The 18,691-nt window shown below is 33.2% G+C and overlaps 1 protein-coding gene across 5 annotated transcripts; it reads right to left on the minus strand.

Moving 5' to 3' along the window:
- Nucleotides 1-476: 476 nt before the first annotated feature.
- ift88 (intraflagellar transport 88 homolog) lies at nucleotides 477-18,675 on the minus strand. Of its 5 annotated transcripts, XM_073845531.1 has the most exons (31): nucleotides 18,372-18,675; nucleotides 15,340-15,426; nucleotides 15,193-15,255; nucleotides 15,038-15,097; nucleotides 14,688-14,741; nucleotides 14,539-14,602; nucleotides 13,624-13,693; nucleotides 13,413-13,503; nucleotides 13,231-13,335; nucleotides 13,049-13,151; nucleotides 12,838-12,952; nucleotides 12,524-12,755; nucleotides 12,369-12,439; nucleotides 12,140-12,226; nucleotides 10,566-10,665; nucleotides 10,074-10,160; nucleotides 9,762-9,948; nucleotides 9,103-9,211; nucleotides 8,816-8,966; nucleotides 8,578-8,693; nucleotides 8,031-8,083; nucleotides 7,874-7,939; nucleotides 7,684-7,790; nucleotides 6,987-7,047; nucleotides 6,815-6,859; nucleotides 6,510-6,569; nucleotides 6,376-6,405; nucleotides 4,970-5,014; nucleotides 4,648-4,695; nucleotides 2,100-2,213; nucleotides 477-798 (listed from the first exon to the last, which is right to left on the minus strand). In XM_073845531.1, exons 2-31 carry the CDS (start codon nucleotides 15,424-15,426, stop codon nucleotides 677-679), a joined length of 2,703 nt encoding a protein of 900 aa, XP_073701632.1. In that variant the 5' UTR covers nucleotides 18,372-18,675; the 3' UTR covers nucleotides 477-676. The 5 variants fall into 5 exon arrangements, with proteins under 5 accessions (XP_073701632.1, XP_073701633.1, XP_073701634.1 ...); XM_073845532.1 differs by lacking the exon at nucleotides 4,648-4,695; XM_073845533.1 differs by lacking the exons at nucleotides 6,376-6,405; nucleotides 6,510-6,569; nucleotides 6,815-6,859.
- Nucleotides 18,676-18,691: the final 16 nt, after the last annotated feature.

The raw sequence follows: 18,691 nt of genomic DNA on the forward strand, positions 1-18,691 counted from the left end.
CGTATGCCGATCATACAAAAGTTTAGATGTGACCCTGGACCACAAAACTATTAAAAAAAAAAAAAAAAAAAATTTATACATCTGAACAAATAAGCTTTCCATTGAGGTATGGTTGGTTAGGATAGGGCAATATTTGGCCGAGATACAACTATTTGAAAAACTGGAATCTGAGGGTGCACAAAATGAAAATACTGAATAAATCAGCTTTAAAGTTGTCCATATGAAGTTCTTAGCAATGCATATTACTAATCAAAAATTAGGTTGTGATATATTCACTGTAGTAAATACAAATAGCGTAATGGAACATCTTTACTTAATATCCTAATAATTTTTTGACATAAAAGACAGAACAATAATTTTGACCAACATTTGACCAAAATTTTACCATGCATTTTTGGCTATTGCTACAAATATACCCATGCTACTTAAGACTAGTTTGGTGGTCCAGGGTCACATTTTTCAATGCACAAAATGAATGAAATAATTTGGGATCAGCTGTATTTTAATTATATACATATACACAATGTACTACTATTACAAAATATAGTAAAGCTTAATGAAATGATACAAGATGCCTGGGGAAGAATTTTCATTTTCAGTACTACTAAAAATACAGTACTAAAAAATGCAGACAAATTTCGCTTGAAATATATTAGATTTTCCATTGTTGCACACATCACTCAGGAAGCAAGTCATCTCCCAGCTCTTCATCAGCAAACTCATCTTCCTCGTTGCGTTTCCTGGCTGCAGTTTTTGGTCTCTGCATTTGAGGCCCCAAAGGATCGACATACGACGCATCTAAAATGATGAATACAATGGAAGTAATTCATTTTAATATTCACAGACCAGGCTTTCTTTCCCTACTCATGAAAGAGAAAATTATTAAAGCTATTAAAGGAGACCTATTATGCCCCTTTTTACAATAAGTAAGTCTCAGGTGTCCCCAGAATGTGTCCTCAGAAGTTTCAGCTCAAAATAACCTACAGATCATTTATTATATGTGACCCTGGACCACAAAACCAGTCTTAAGTCGCTGGGGTATATTTGTAGCAATAGCCAAAAATACATATTATGGGTCAAAATTATTGATTTTTCTTTTATGTCAAAAATCATTAGGAAATTAAGTAAAGATCATGTTCCATGAAGATTTTTTGTAAAATTCCTACTGTAAATGTATCAAAATGTAGTTTTTGATTAGTAATATGCATTGTTAAGAACCTAATTTGGACAACTTTAAAGGTGATTTTCTCAGGATTTTGATTTTTTTGCACCCTCAGATTCCAGATTTTCAAATAGATGTATCTCGGCCAAATATTGTCCTATCCTAACAAACCATACATCAATAGAAAGCTTATTTATTGAGCTTTCATGATATATATACACCTCAGTTTTGTAAAATTTAACCTTATGACTGGTTTTGTGGTCCAGGGTCACATATCATTTTGAAAATGCCTATTTTGAGTGGAAGCAGAAATACGTTTTTGTGCATGGCTCTTTAAATGCAAATGAGCTGCTGCTCCCCGCCCCTTATTGCAGAATAGGACTGTGCCTTTACAGCTCATACGTCAGATACTCTGTCAAAAGCATCTGTTTGGTTTTGATTATCATGTCTATCGCACTGAAATCAGACGTTTTAAAGTCATATCGGTTAAACTTCTTATTGCACACGCACAGAAAGCGGCTGTCACATGGCATGTGAGTACTCTTTTTCATGTCTTATTGTGCTTAATCTGTCAAATACACACAGGTTTATGTTAAAAACACAGGAGTTATAAAAACAGGCAGTTATGTCTGTGAAGGTAAACAGCTGGGAAAGAAATCGCATGTTTATATTAGATATGTGTAGCAACAGCGTAATATACAGTAAATGAATCAATAAATCTAATCCTAAAAAATAGAATGCATTTGGCAGATGCTTTTATCCAAGCAACTTGGATACACATTCCCTGGGATTTGAACCTTAGTATTGCTAGCACCATTCTCTACTGTTTGTTTATTGCAAGATGAATTATTCTACCTCAATTTCATCTTCATTAGACTGTTTATAAGTCACAATGACAAGAAACTCCTTAAAAATGACGACTGATGTTATTTCTCACCTATTTCCTGCTGAGTGCTGGCCTCGTATGGCTCATTGGACCCTGGAAGAGTTTTCAGTTTAACGCTAAGCCTCTCACCCTTGGCACTGGTGCCATGGTTGCTCTGTCCACTGTCTGAGAAAACACATTCAAACGAGAAGGCGTTGGACTTGCAGACATGTCTGGAGTGAGAGTTATTTTACAGTAGTGCCTGGTCAGATTCTTCTCAACAAAAGGAAAAAAAGGCATTCTGAGTTGCCACGGTCAACATTATAAGCCATGCTTAGACGCTACAACAAAACAGGTGTTAGAATTCTAAAAAACAAAACACAAACGCATTAAAATACAACAGCAACTTGAAGCAAAGACTGTGCGACACTAGAATCCTAATTAAAGTGAGTTCATTCTGAAACCATATGACTTGAATTATGGAAAGCATTCGTGTTGCATAAAGACAACGGCACACAGCTGTGTTTCACATCTTGGCTGTGACGACAGGAACAGAGCGCTGAGGGGCAGATGTGAGACCGGAGTCTGGCAGGCAGGTAACTATGGGATCCTTAAACGTCCCAGTGACAAAACACAAAGGCATTGAAATGAAAAACCTTTGCTGACATAGTTTTTCCTACCATGTACACCTGAGGAATCAAGCCAGAATCAAAATGAACATTTATTACATAAGGGCCATTCTACAAAGTCAGAGTTGAAAACATCCTAAAAAAAATTTCCCCACAAATGTTCTATGTATGCAAATACACATTTCTAGTAATTGTGAAGTTAATTCTAATATTGTGTTTTCAGAAAGTTTTGGAATACTTGTCCTCTTCCCAATTTGTCACTACCAAAACACAGTAATATATAATTTAATAAGAAGGGTTACATTTACCTATTAAGATTTTGCTTACATCTTCCTTGTAAATATATATTTTTTTCTGTTTTATCAAAAAGTTTTACAATTTTAACAATATTTTCAAGTGTGATTTATGAGATTTGTTGTATTTTAAATCCAATTTTTATTTGTAAAAGGCAAAAAGTTGATCATACTGATTTCAAATTTAAGGATTCATTAGTTTGAATATACATTGAACCAAAAACTATCATAACATCTTAGTTGATCATTCAGGATACTTTTTGACAAACCATCCCATGTTTCAGTAGTGACAGTAATGTTTTGGTAGTGACCACATCACATTACAGAATTTTAACCCACAAACTAAAACACTACTAAAACATATTAAAATACTACAAATTTGCATAACTGTACTAAAATTTTGTTTATTCCTCCCAAATAAAGAAATATGTGTTTACCTTTGTTACTACCGAAACAATGATGACGTTTTGTTTGTGACTGTTATGGTAATGACAATTTTATAAACGCCACTAAATGTTTCGGTAGTGACGATTTTAGATACTTTTGAACCTAGCTCAAAGATACTAATCAGCACATGGTTAGCTAGCCCAGTTCTGGACAGCTGTACACATATAAAAACGAAATGTTATGGAATAACTCCCAAAAAAGTGTGATTAATTATAGAAACATGGTGGTCAGTAGTGAAATTCTTTAAAGTTACACACAGATTTTTCATACTTTTGAACTCATTTACCTCAAAATGATGGGGTCTATCTACTCACCATGTAGCTATGAGAGAGAGAGACACACAAATATTTCCTGATCATAAATGTAGGTGTGTAGTTAAAATCAGTCTCAGCCAATGGACTAAAACATACACAGTTTCGGTAGTGACATGAAAATTTAGTCATGAAAAAGTTTCGTAATTAACAAAGAAAATATAATTTTTTTTTTTTTTTTGGAACTTAACTTATAGGTATATAAAATATAAGATATTTTTAAAAACAGCAATGGAATAAAATGCAAAAATGATATCCATATAATTTTTATAAGTTGAAATTTAGGGGTACCGATTAAATGATGATTTTTTTATACCTATTAAGCTTACTGATAAATTGTAATAAATAAATATTATTGTTTCAATAGATAACAAAATGATCTTAGTAAACATCTAAGATTTGAATACTTAAATACTTTTTAAATGTGTTTTTTTGGTTGTGGGACAGCAGTTTGCACCAATTCTGTAGAATGGACCATAAAACAAAAAAACATCTTTAATGTTATATCAGTTTATGCATCCAAATGGCAAGTAACAGTAATGAGAGTACAGTAAGAATCAAGCCCTCTGATACTGGGATAATGTTCAGGAGTGTAGTTGTGAAATATTTCACGGGTTTATTTGCACTCAGTGCTTTGCAAACAGAAAGATAGTGCTGGAAACACTGTGTCAGACAGTGAGAGCGGGATATTCCCTGGAAACAGTGGTTTTGGCAGATTGGGCTTTCGTAGCACATGTTTGCTCTCTATTGTGCTGTGATTGAATTTATGTCCTTGGACGCTGTATCATTATGGGAAACTACAGGCATTAAAACAGCATTTTGACATATGGACTGGGCAGCTGGGTTTCAAGTTTTCCATGAAGCTTGCAGCTATGTGTTTTTCATTTTTGATCATCCAGAGGACTGATCATCTAACTGCACGGTGAAATCCAGTACATACCTCTGCCCTGCTCCAGCACAGGACTATACTTAGCTTCTGAGCGAGAAACTGTAGAGAAAAGAAAGTAAAGAGAAAAAGACAAGACTCTGAAGAGACAGTGGGAAGGCTAGACAGAGAGCTGAAAGCTGAGGTCTACAAATTTGGTTGTGCTATACAACAATGAAGATTGCTTTGAATAAAATGGAAAACTTAGCATTACTGAGTTTAGTTATGACTGCAGGGCAGAATGTGAGGAATGAACAGCCATGCTTGTTTTAGAGGTGTACAGGAGGAGTGTGTGATCTCTTCCTTTAATGTATTTCTGTAGTGCGTGTAGTCATACCACTGGCTCTCAGAGGAGGGGTATTGATGGGGCTTGAGCTGCTCCCTTTCAGGTGCACAGCCGTGAACACAGAATAACAAAGATAAACAATAAAAGAGAAGAACAGATTACCAACAAAATGAAGATGAAGTTTACAATATAAAGAGAATGCAGATTAGGAGGAAAAGAAAATACTTTTGGAGAAGAAATTCAGGTCTGTCCCATTGCTGTCCCAAATATGAGTGATTTCATCAATGTGATTATTTGATGTATTTGACTGACTACCGTTGAAAAGTTGATTTTTTTCTTCTTTTTTTTTATTAAGAAATGTTTTTTATTTAGTAAGGATGCATTCAACTGATCGAAACTGATAGTACAGATCTCTTTTTAATGTATCACCATTTCCTCTTAAATATTATTTTTTTATAACATACATAGATAATAATAAGAAATGTGTCTTGAGCAGCAAATTCTCATATTAGAATGATTTCTGAAGGATCATGTGACACTGAAGGCTGAAGTAATGGCTGCTCAAAATGTAGCTTTGCATCACAGAAATAAATAACATTTTAACATATTAAATAAGTATGACCTTGTATGACCTTTACTTTTCTTACTTTCCCCTGTAATGATAATTATGACTAAATTTTAAAATTTATGAAGAATCCAAATTAAATTCATTATAAAACAAACCACTTTCATAATAAACTAGATTCCTATCATGCCTGCTCTATTCTATGGAAGCCCCTTTCCGACACTGAATAAAAAATAAAAAAGGTTATTGCGACTCACAATTGCGAGTTATAAAGTCAGAATTGCATGATATCAACTCACAATCATGAGAAATAGTCAGAATTGTGTTTTTATCTCAGTTTTTTTCTCAGAATTGCTAGATATAAACTCACAATCATGAGAAATAGTCAGAATTGTGAGTTTATCTTAGTTTTTTTTCTCAGAATTGCTAGATATAAACTCACAATTGTGAGAAATAGAATTGTGTGATATAAACTCTCAATCACAAGAAAAAAGTCCGAATTGTGAGTTTTTATCTCAGACGTTTTTCTCAGAATTGCAGGATATAAACTCATAATCGCAATTCTGAATATTTTTCGTGCTTGTGAGTGGGTCATGTTTTTATCTCAATTTTTTTCTCAGAATTGCAAGAAATAAAGTCACAATTGCAATTTGTGATATTGTTTTTATCTCAGGTTTTTTTTCCTCTCACAATTCTGTTTTTTTTTTCTCAGAATTGCGAGTTCATATCTCGCAATTGTGACTTTTTTTAGAATTGCGAGTTTTTAATTCACAATTGCAAGCAAAAAAAAACAGAATTGTAAGATAAAATGTCACAATTACCTATTTTTATTTTTTATTCAATGGTGGAACAGGCTTCCATACTATTCTACTAAGGCAGGAAGTGATCATACCACTGGGCTTTTTGGGGTTTGAGCCGCTTCCTAATGTGTAAGAAGACGTGAAAAGAAAGTATTGGAAGAGAGCAGTGAGATGCAGTAAGACAGTGCTAACAGTCACTTGTTTGAAAATGAGTGTGCAGTATGACCTTTGAACCCAGCACTGCCTGAAGCTGATAACTGGACATCACCTGACAAGAGATCCACATCTGATATCCCAGAAGAGGAATCAAGAACGAAAAATGATATTTTTAATAAAATAAAATAATATTACTACACTTTAATCAAAGTTCTAAAGGGAAGGTGTTGGATTAAAATCTCTAAATCATGTGATTTAGGGAACAGGTGTCTAAGACACATGCAATTTCTTTTTAAAATATCACATCACAGGACTAGCAGTCTCCACTAAGCTTGTCCACCTGGAGCCACTACATTAGGGGAATTACAGTCATACCACTGGGTTTCTTAGGGAGAGTGTGTGTAAGGTTTGAAGAATTTCCTGTTTACCAACAGAGGCAGATTACAGGTTGAAGTCGTAGGAAAAAGTAAAGTAGAAGCAAGTATTCAGTTAATGACTCGTATTTCATTTTAAAGGTTGATCGGTTGAGTTAAAACTATTCACTTACCACTGCCAGCGCTGCCTTCCCTGCGGCCTCGAGCACTGCTGTCCCTCCCAGATCTCACCCTCTGTGTGTGTCAATAACAGCATGCTGTCAAATATTCTCCAGCTCTTTTCTTAGAGGTAAAGCTTCAAATATTTGATATTACAGACCAACAAACATGTTCCTCAATAATTAACAATAGGTTTCCTGGCTAAAGGAACAGGTTTTCAACCATTTTCTTATTTGTTTGTATATATTCTCGTATCTTCATTTACGTTTCTACTTTTACAATTATCCTCATACAATGTTTACAGTGTTTATTGTTATTCTGCTATTGAAGAGCTGCTAAATGATTTTTCGTTGTTCCTTTTAAAGGGATTGTTCACCCAAAAATGAAAATTCTGTCATTAATTACTCACCTGCATGTCGCTCCAAACCTGTAAGACCTTTGTTCATCTTCGTAACACAAATGACGATATTTTAGATTAAATCCTAAAACTATGCATGATCAGAAAGCTCTCAGATTTCATCAAAAATATCTTAATTTGTGTTTCGAAGATAAACAAAGATCTTACTGGTTTGGAACGACATGAAGGTGAGTAATTAATGACAGAATTTTCATTTTTGGGTGAACTATTCATTTAACAATGACAATACAGATCTATTCTATTCTGAAGCAAAAGAGGCCAATATATAAACAGTACAAGAGAAATCAGGGTACCTGCTCTCTGATCTCCTTCATTTTTTCAACTTTCTTGAGTTTGGTGGCATAATCCTGCACCTCTTTTAGCCCCATATCTGTACACAGCCTGACCAGGAAGCGTAGACCTGCCCGACAGAAACAACATGAGATTCAGAGACACTAGATGGGCACAGAAAATCAAAAATAAAATAACTGCTAAACACATTACATTCAACATTTTCAGGAAATTTCCGATGAATGTCCTTGTAGGTCTCAAGTGCCTTCTGATAATTCCCTGAAAATGAATAAAAAATATAAATATAAAATAGATTTTGCACTGAGATAACAGCTTACGCTTAAATGTATTATTAGTGTGAAGTTCATACCACTTCTCCTGTAACAGCTAGCCACCATCAGCTGCCACTTCACCTGTGTCGGTCTGAAATTCATGAATTCAAGTTATTAAAATAAAAATTTACAGATACGTGCAGAATATTTATGATAAATTTGATAAATTGACCCTGAACCACAAAACCAGTCTTAAGTAGCACGGGGTATATTTGTAGCAATAGCCAAAAATACATTTATGGGTCAAAATTATAGATTTTTCTTTTATGCCACAAATCATTCATTAGGATTTTAAGTAAAGATCATGTTTGAAGATACTTTATAAATTTCCTACCGTAAATATATAAAAACTTAATTTCCGATTAGCAATATGCATTACTAAGTACTTTATTTGGACAACTTTAAAGTCGATTTTCTCAATCTTTAGATTCCAAATTTTCAAATAGTTGTATCTCGACCAAATATTGTCCTATCCTAACAAAACATACATCAGCATTCAGATGATGTATAAATCTCAATTTCCCAAAATTTACCCTCATGACTGGTTTTGTGGTCCAGGGTCACATATGATATTTAATAACTTACTGAATGAGTGTAGCTCTCTCAAAGTACTGAATAGCTTTTTCACAGAACTGGGTGTCGATGTAATATGCTCCCAACCATTCAATGACACTAATGTTTGAGGGAAAATACCTGTACGACTGAAATAAACAACACAAATGTTACCTCTGTTGATTCTCTTTTTCAGAGTAACTTGAATGCCCACAAACACCCACTAAAATTTAAACTGGATCTGTTTCAAGGAAAATCCTTTTTTTTTTACCTCATAATAGTACTGGAAGGCCTGCGATTTGTCTCCTTCATTATCATAAAGGTCTCCTAGTTTGGCCAGCACCTGGGCATCTGTGGGGGTCACACTGGTGAGCTGCATCAGCCATTCAATGGCCTGATGAGGGTCCTCCAACATCTCATATCTAAAGCTGCTTAAGGAATATGACTCTTAACAAGCAAATCAACTTTAACTTACCATATCTTGGTAACTGAAAAATCAACACAGAACAGAGTTTCATCTAATATACATTTTGATTACTGACATTTAAGAAAGGATACAGATTAGCTAGCTGGTACATAACCTGAGCACTGTTTCTGAGGATAGCGTGCAGTTTGAGAAAGCAGTCCAGGGCTTCCTCCAGTCTACCCAGCCTCTTATAGGTCAAACCTGCAGGAGGATACAGAAATTTCTGCTTTAAAATTGCTTACATTATATAATCTTGGTCTCAGCTGAAACATTTTAAATGTAGAAGGTTAAAGCACAAATGTATGTAAATCGAATGTGATTTAACCCTTACACTGCAAAAAAAGGCTTATCTTACTTACTATTTTTGTCTTGTTTCTAGTCTAAATATTCTTATATTTATATATAAAAATTCTTAAAATTACATAAGATGTTTAGTCTTTTTTTCCAGAGGGAAAAAACTAAGTTAAGTGCAGTTTGCTTAAAATAAATAAAATTATCTGCCAGTGGGGTAAGTAAAAATACTCTTGTCCACATTGCTAGATAATTTTACTTGTTTCCAATGGGGAATAAATAAATTAAGTGCATTTTGCTAAAAACAAGATTAAATATATTATGTCATTTTGCTTATCTAGTAAATGCATCTTTAATATCTTTAATATTTTTAATATTTTGACTAGAAACAAGATAAATAAAAAAATACTAAGTATAAGCCTTTTTTGCAGTGTAGGATGTCATGTTTGTGATGGCAGACCTAAGTTATAAAGCGCTTCAGTGCAGGACGAGTCATTACGAAGAGCCTCCTTATAAAACTCTGCTGCTTTCTCATAGTCCTCCTTTGCAAACACTGTGTTGCCTTTGTTCACCAGGGCAGCAGGGTTGTAGCGGTCAGCGCTCATGGCCAGCTCAGCATAGCGGTCAGCCTGGTCAAAATCCTTTTCCTGGAGAAGACACATAAATAGACAGATGGGGAAAAAGCATGTCTGTGAGAACCTTATTAACACAATGTGATAAATACATCAATGACCAGCTCTTTGAGGTCAATGCTTTATAATGCTGTGCTCACCAAAAAGTAAAGAAAAGAAAGATTAGTGGCAGCAGCACTTTTTACCCGGCTGTCCTTCTTCTCAAACATCTTTAGAGTCTCAACTGCCTGGAAACAAAATAATACACTGTTGACTGGGCATATTCATAGTGACTAAAAATTATTTTTTATTATTTATTTGAATAATATCTAAATACACTTGAGTTACATCACATTACATTTGCAGCTACATGAAATGAGAGAAGCAATGCAACACAATGCAATATCGGCACACATATACATAAGGCCTACTGCAGACAGACACATATGTTCTTTAACAACACAAACATACCTCAGCCTCAATAGTCATGCAGATGGACAGGCAAGAAAACAAAATAAAATGGACCATTGAATGTGGAAAGTGTTATAAGACAGAAACAAGGGTTCCACACAGACATAGAGCAATATGGCTCTGTTCTGTGATAATATATCAAATGCAACACAATTTGAGTGTGTCTCCAGGTACCCATCTACCTGTTTGAAGTCCCTCTGTCTTAGGTAGGTAATAGCTTTATTGATCTCCAAGTCATTTGCAAGCTCCACATATTGTGAACCCTTCACCATGTCCACACACCTGAAAAAAGTACTAAAATTAGCTTCAGGACAAACTGTATGGATGGTTTACTGTATACTGTTATAAACTAACTTAACTAGTAATAATGAATTAACTATTCAAAATAAATAATACTTAAATGTCAACGGCAAGTCTTGCACTTTAACGCCCTCTTGTGAAATACATTCACTGCTGTTCAAAAGTATGAGTTTTAAGGGAGTTTTTTTAAGGTAATCTCTTTTTCTCAAGGCTGCATTTATTTGATCAAAAATACAGAAAAAAAACAGTAATATTGTAAAATATTATTACAATTTAAAATAATGGTTTTGTATTTTAATAATCCTTATTTCTGTGATGCAAAGCTGAATTTTCAGCATCATTATTCCAGTCTTCAGTGTCATATGATTCTTCAGAAACCATTCTATTATGCTAATTTATTATCAACGTTGGAAACAGTTGTGCTGCTTAATATTTTTTGGAACCGGTGATACTTTTTTTGAGGATTCTTTGATAAATAAAAAGTTTAAAAGTACAGCAAGTCTTTACTATTACTTTTTAATTTAACACATCCTTGCTGAATAAAAGTAATTTCTATATATAAAAAAAGGAAAAATTTACCAAACTTCTGAACAGTAGTGTATATTGTTAAAAAAGATTTCTATTTTAAATAAATGCTGTTCTTTTTAACGTTTAATTAATCAAAGAATCCTGAAAAAAGTTTGACAGGTTCCAAAAAAATACTAAGCAGCACTTAACTGTTTTCAACACTGATAATAAATCAACATATCAGAATGATTTCTGAAGGATCATGTGACACTGAAGACTGAAGAAAATTCAGCTTTGGATCACAGAAATACATTATATTTTAAAGTATATTAAAAATAGAAAACCATTATTTTAAATTGCATTAATATTTCACAATATTACTGTTTTTTATGTATTTTTTCTTACCAAATAAAGATACTTCTTTAAAAAAAAAAAAAAAAAAATCGTACTGATCGCAAACTTTTGAATAGCAGTGTAGGTTACCATTAAAAAGTTTGAGGTGAGTCAGATTTTTTTTATATTTTTGAAAGAAATCTTTTGCTCGCCAAGTCTGCAATTTTTTAAATAAAAAATACAGTAATATTGTGAAATATTACAAAGTAAAGTTACTGTTTTCTATTTTAATAAAATTTAAAATATAATTTATTTCTGTGATAGTAAAGCTGAGTTTTCAGCAGCAATTACTACAGTCTTCAGTCATCCAGTGATCCTTTAGAAATCATATTGATACTCCAAGTTGATGCTCAAGAAACATGTATTATAGCTATCAGTGTTAAAATCACTGTTTTTGTGAATACTGTGATTCAAAAGAACACCATTTATTTAGAAACAGAAATATTTTTTTTTAACTTTACTGTCAATTTACTGTCACATTTGATTAATTGAATGCATTCTTCATGCTGAATAAAAGTATTAATCTATTTCTTTGGGAATATATATACCCACTCACCAGTCAAACCCAGCTGCAAAAGATGACTCAATGGCTGGAGCAATAAGCTTGGCTGAGGTCATAATGTATTTTTCTGCTAGTGCTTTTCTAAAAGGAAAAACAAAACAAAAACAATGCATGTGCATTCAAATAAAATATGATGTTAAAAAACTTTCTTTTGTTTTTGAGAATAATAAATACCAAGCTGTGGTATTATAAATCTACCAGAATGTTTAATACATTACAATACCTATCTCTTTCCATTTGGTGAAGCTTATCATTCTTTATAGCCTCAATCACCATGTTTGCATGAGGGTCATCCTGAAATTAAAAAAAAATGCATGAAAAATTAAATAAAATTAAGTTAAAATCTATGACTAACAAAAATGTAAACTATAGACTCACATTTGGAGGGATGTATTTGTCATCATCATCAATACCGAGAGGCACACAAATGAGCTTCTGAAAAGCTTTCTTCATCCTCTCACGGTCTCCAATAGCATAGTAAGACAGGATGAGGTTGAAGCCCGTCTTTATGTTGGGGCTCTCACTCATGATGTACTCAAAGGATGTGATGGCATCTGAGTACTGGCCCATATGTATAAACACAACTCCAATATTCTGCATGATCTTGATCCTATACAATAAGAGAACATTACATGTTGAAAATCATGTCAAATTGCCCAAGACAACAATTATGCAGTTGTTTAAGTACTGACCTCATTGCATTGTGGGCATTTGATATCTGATCCAAAGCCATGCGGTAAAATTTGATTGCCTTTGTGTAATTCTTTTGCTTGAAATAGATATTTGCCATGTTCACTTTCAATCGGCCTATATATAGTAGGGTAAGCAGTTACAGAAAAACTGATATTAGGATCAAAGAGGAGTGAATTTGAGATATTTAAAACACATTTGAAATTCGCTCACCAGCGTTATTGAACATTTTGTTCTTCACAATGACTTGGTAAGTGTTCAAGGCCTCAGTGTACATGTCATTATTGGCATACTGGTTTGCTAAATTAAACAACACCTAAACAAAGCATAAAAGAGTCATGTGAATTTTCAGTTTTCAGTCAAGACATGAATTTTATATGGAGCAATGAACTTACAGAATAGGTCAGATCCAGATTGATGTGGTCTGCAGTGCCTGTTTGTTCTCTCTGTCTCACCAAAGCCCTTTCCTTACGGCCAGCCTCCTTGGCTTTCTCTAAAGACTGTAGAAAAAAGATAATTCAGAATCCAAATGTCAATTCCTCAAAATCACTTATAGCAGTTATAAAGCTATAGCTACCAGCTGAAGATCCTCACGAGCATGAGCGAGACAGCTCTCCTCTATCAAATCATTCACCTTCTTTTCAAGGATTTTTATCTTCTCCTCTGGACTGAACAAGAAAACAATTAGACCAAAAATGTGTCCATCTTTAAGTAAAACTAAAGATGTCAAGTGGGATCTAGCAAACAAAACTTGTCAATGGCTTCTATGAAAGCAGAGGGATGCATACGTGTCTTCATTCTTTGTCTCTAATGGAGGGGCCGGTCCTTTTGCTTGTCCCAGTGGATCAAACACTGAACCTGGAAATTCAAACAATTCAAATAAAGAAACCTACACTACCAGTCAAAAGTTTTTGAACAGTAAGATTTTTAATGTTTTTTAAAGTCTGCTCTGTTCACCAAGCCTGCTTTTATTTGATCCAAAGTGCAGTACAACAAAAACAGTACAATTTGTAAATATTTTTACTATTTAAAATAACTGCTTTCTATTGTATGTATTTTTATATATTTTAAAATGTAATTTATTTCTGAGCTACATTTTCAGCATCATTACTCCAGTCTTCAGTGTCCCATGATCCTTTAGAAATCATTCTAATATTTATTTAGAATTCTAGAAATTAAGGACGCTTTAAATTGATCAAAAGTGATGATAAAGACATTTATAATTTCAAATAAATGCTGTTCTTCTGAACTTTCTATTCATCAGAGAAACTTGAAAAAAAAATCTACACAGCTGTTTTCAACATAATAATAAATGTTTGAGCAACAAATCAGAATATTTGAATGATTTCTGAAGGATCCTGTGACTGGAGTAATGATGCTAAAAATTCAACTTTGAAATCACAGGAATAAATTACATTTTAAAATATTTTCAAATAGGAAACAGTTATTTTAAATAGTAAAAATATTTAAAAATTGTACTGTTTTTGTTGTACAAATCAAATAAGAGCAGGCTTGTTGAGCAGAAGAGACTTCTTTAAAAACTGTAAAAATCCTACGGTTCAAAAACTTTTGCCTGGTAGTTTATCATCTTTTTAACTCAGAAAAAAAATGCGTAAATCAAATATTATGAGACAGTTAAGTATATTTCAAGTAAAATGTGTCTGGACAGCACATGTGCAAGTGGGTTTCATGTGTAAAAATACCTCTAGCTATAGCTGAAGAATATCCTGCTGCTCGCACTGCAGTCATGGGACGAGCCGCACCGTCCTGTACAACACACAAAAACATAGAAAATGAATAAAATTTCATTGCATATAACATAAAGGACAAACAAAGAAGAGATTTTTCCCACCTGAACAGCTCCAGTCATAGGCCTTCCCATTGCAGTGCCGACAGGAATTCGAGACTAGATATTAAGATCAGAAATATAAAAACAAAAAGCATCAATTTACTACCAATATCTAAGTTCCTCACTGAAACATGAAATTAATTCAATACAGTCAACCAAAAATATGTGTGTTTTTGCAGCTATTTGATTTGACTGTCCTAATTCTGACTGTATAATTTCTTACCTCTAGGACTTCACCTTTCCTGCCCTGACAGCTGTCTTCCTGATTATAAGACATTGTATATTCTGACATGCTCGCATTCTAACATAAGCTATAGATTTTTCAGTCAGAAATGCAGAAACACTTTTCTTACCCCATATGCTGTTCCAATCGGTCGTCCTCCAATAGCAGTGCCAGGATATTTTGCAGTCATCTAAAAATATTTAATACATAAATGTAGTGTCTATTATAACTGGTGTGCTTGATGTTCTATACAGCAGCTTAATCAGCAGATACAATATAACTTACTGGTGGTCTTCTGCCATGACTAGTCCTGACTGCCTGCTGAAAGGCCGCATCATTGTGAAGGTCCTGCAGAGACAGTAAAATCATGAGGCATAAAAGCAAATTATGACATTCAATAAATGCAAATCTAGGGCGTAAGTATTTGTATACCTCTGAGTCAAAAGTAGGATTGTAATCATTATAGCCAGTATACAAATCATCCTCCTCTTCCTCTGGGACAAGATGCACGTTCTCCATCTAAAATAACAAAAACACACAATCATGCAAGTCTTGATGTGAATGCTACATTTGTTAATATTTTTAGGCTAAAAAATAGAAATTAAGGCTAAATAGAAATTATAAGAATATGGGCGAATGCCTATTTCAGTCAACAATTTAGACACTTTCTACAAATTATACAATGGGAATATCTATGAAACAAGAAGAAACAACCCAGGTGAAAAAAAGTGCACTTCCATAATGTACTTAAAGTACTCTTTATTTGCGCACTAATTTTGTAAGATAATCTTAAGAACCTCTACACTACCAGTCAAAAGTTTTTGAACAGTAAAATGTTAAAGAAATCTCCTCTGCTCACCAAGCCTGCATTTATTCGATTCAAAGTACAGCAAAAAAACATAAAATTTTGAAATATTTTTACTATTTAACCCTTGTGCGTTCAAAAAAAAAAAATTACACATAGGTGCAAAATGGACAAAAATGTCCATGTCCACAAACTGTCATAAAAATATGATTTATTAATATTTTTTTCCCATTTTCACTGATGTCAATTTTTTAACCAGCATCTGTTCTATCCATAGATACCAAACATTCATTAATTTTCAGAATTGTAACCCTTTCAATGCTGGTTTGTTTACATAATGCCACAGGTGTTTTTTTATGAAAAAATAGTTAATTAGTTAATTCCGATATACTAAATGCTAGGCAGAATTTTTTTCTTTGCTTATTAGATTCTTGGGTGTGTAAGTGAAGAACAACAACATTAATTTTAAGGCATTTATATTTTTTATGTAGTGTTAGACTAAAAAAAAAAATGATATGCCAAATTTGAAAAAATGGCACAATCTAGTAAAAAATAGTAAAAATGTAAAATTTGAAGCCTTGCCGATAGAATGAATGCCTATAAGCAAATATTGCATCATTTTATAGTCAAATGGCCCCGGGTTAAAAAAAATTGCAGTTTTAATGGGTTTCAATGTGGACATTTTTGTCCTTAAGGCCCTGAGCAGTGTTGTTTTTGACAACCATCTTAGATTTAGTCTTAGTCTTAGTCTTTTGGACTAAAATACTTCTTAGTTTTAGTCAAATTTTAGTCACTTCTATATGTGATAGTTTTAGTCCAATTTTAGTCGACGAAAAGTCAAAAAGGTTTTAGTCTAGTTTTAGTCAAAAAAAGGGAAAAAAGTAGTCTTTTAACAAATTAATGTAGGTCAGTAAATATTTTGCTGTTGGGTAGTGTCACTTATAAGTTCTGAAAATAGCAGATCTATAGTTCAACACAATGTGAGCTTCCGGATCGACTATTTTCACCAGTAATTACAATAATGAAGGAATGTTTTAGAACATAAAAGACAAACAAGGATGGAATGCTAAAACGGCTTGCCATACTAGTATAGCAAAGAGTATTTAATGCTAAAACGGCTTGCCATAGCGTCAGATACTTTTTAAGTTTTAATTGGCATGCACAATAAGCGGAAATGTCATGCATTTTAAACGTCTGACGGACCACCCACTAACATTTTCGTCTATTCTCGTCTCGTCAACGAAAACTCACACACGTCTCGTCATGTTTTAGTCATCAACGAGCCATTTTTATCTCGTCATCGTCTCGTTATCGTCATGAAAAAAAGTGGCGTCAACGAAATGATTTCGTCATCGTCATCGTTGACGAAAACAACACTGGCCCTGAGTGTGAGTATTTTTTGTAAAATTGATTTTTTTGAAGGAAATAAGGGTGAAATATAAAAATTTCAATAAAAATAATCACCTGAGCCAAAATGTATGCAGTTGGCATTAACACAGGCACACTTCTAACAAAAAACAAAACTGAAACGAACAAAAATGTCCATAAGGTTGCACAAGGGTTAAAGTAACTGTTTTCTATTTAAATATGTTTTAAAATGTAATTTATTCCTGTGATCAAAACTATATTTTCAGCATCATTACTTCAGTTTTTTAGTGTCAGATGATCCTTCAGAAATCATTCTAATATGCTGATTTGCTGGTCAAGAAACATTTTTATTATTATTATCAATATTTAAAAGTTGAGTACATTTTTTTCAGGATCCTTGATGAATAGAAAGATCCAAAGATCAGTACTTATCTGAAATAGAAATCTTTTGTAACATTATACACATACCATTCAAAAGCTTGGAGTCATTATAGAAATTAATACTTTTATTTAGCAAGGATGCTTTAAATTGATCAAAAGTTATGATGAAGGCATATTACAAAAGATTTCCATTTTAGATAAATACTGTTCTTCTGAACTTTCTATTCATCAAAGAAACCTGAAAAATTCTACTCAGCTGTTTTCAACATAATATTACATGTTTTTTGAGCAGCATATTAGAATAATAAAATTATTTCTGAAGGATCATGTGACTGGAGTAATGATGGTAAAAATCAGCTTTGAAATCACAGGAATAAATTACATTTTATTTTAAATAGTAAAAATATTTAAAAATTGTACTGTTTTTGTTGTACAAATTAAATAAGAGCAGGCTTGTTGAGCAGAAGAGACTTCTTTAAAAACATTAAAAATCTTACTGTTCAAAAACTTTTGACTGGTAGTGTAAGTTTACTCAAATGTGCAATTCTGGGACACCAGGAACATGAACTAAAATGTGCTTTAACAGACTATCTGTGTATTAAAAAAAATTGTAGTACACTTGAACCCACTAGTGTATAAAAGATTCAAGTGTAACGGTTCACTAAGAGGTAACTAACGGTAAGTACATGTTTAATACATAGACAGTATGTTAAACGCAAACACATTTTAGTTCACATTTTGAATAAACTGTTAAAAAATGGTAAATAAATTGAATAAATACTATAAAACACTATAAAAACAATTCGTTTAACGTTACATGGGTAGTTCACGACTAACGTTATACCACATATCTCGCATACAATTTAACTGCCAACATCTGAGGTTTGTACATTTCGATAGTTTTACATACCTGGTTAATCGAGCAGATTGCTTACCGAAGAAAAGTGTAAATTAATGACCGTTTTACTGAAATATCTCCCAAAACCGTGTACGTAGCACAACAGCAGCTACAGCTCGCTAACTGTGCTGAGCAACACGTCGGTTGCTAGGATACAGAGACTGATTGCCATAGGCTAACGTTACACTGGCTACTTTACTGTGTTTCGCTTTTGGTTGTTGTGTTTATTATATTCTCGTCTATTATTTAAAATATTACATTTCTGAATGTACGTATGAACGTCTTCTGCGCTGCAATCCAAGGAATTATCCTTCTGTAAAAGTCCTGATGTA

This window comes from Garra rufa, chromosome 8 (genome assembly GCF_049309525.1).
Source record: "Garra rufa chromosome 8, GarRuf1.0, whole genome shotgun sequence".
NCBI lineage: Eukaryota > Metazoa > Chordata > Actinopteri > Cypriniformes > Cyprinidae > Garra > Garra rufa.

Coding starts and splice junctions, on each gene's coding strand:
- ift88 (XM_073845531.1), bottom strand. CDS start 15,426: ATGGAGAACGTGCATCTTGTCCCAGAGGAAGAGGAGGATGATTTGTAT. Junction 12,440..12,523: donor ACAAATACATCCCTCCAAAT/GTGAGTCTATAG, acceptor TTTTAATTTCAG/GATGACCCTCATGCAAACAT. Junction 6,570..6,814: donor TCTCCCTAAGAAACCCAGTG/GTATGACTGTAA, acceptor CTGGGATATCAG/ATGTGGATCTCTTGTCAGGT.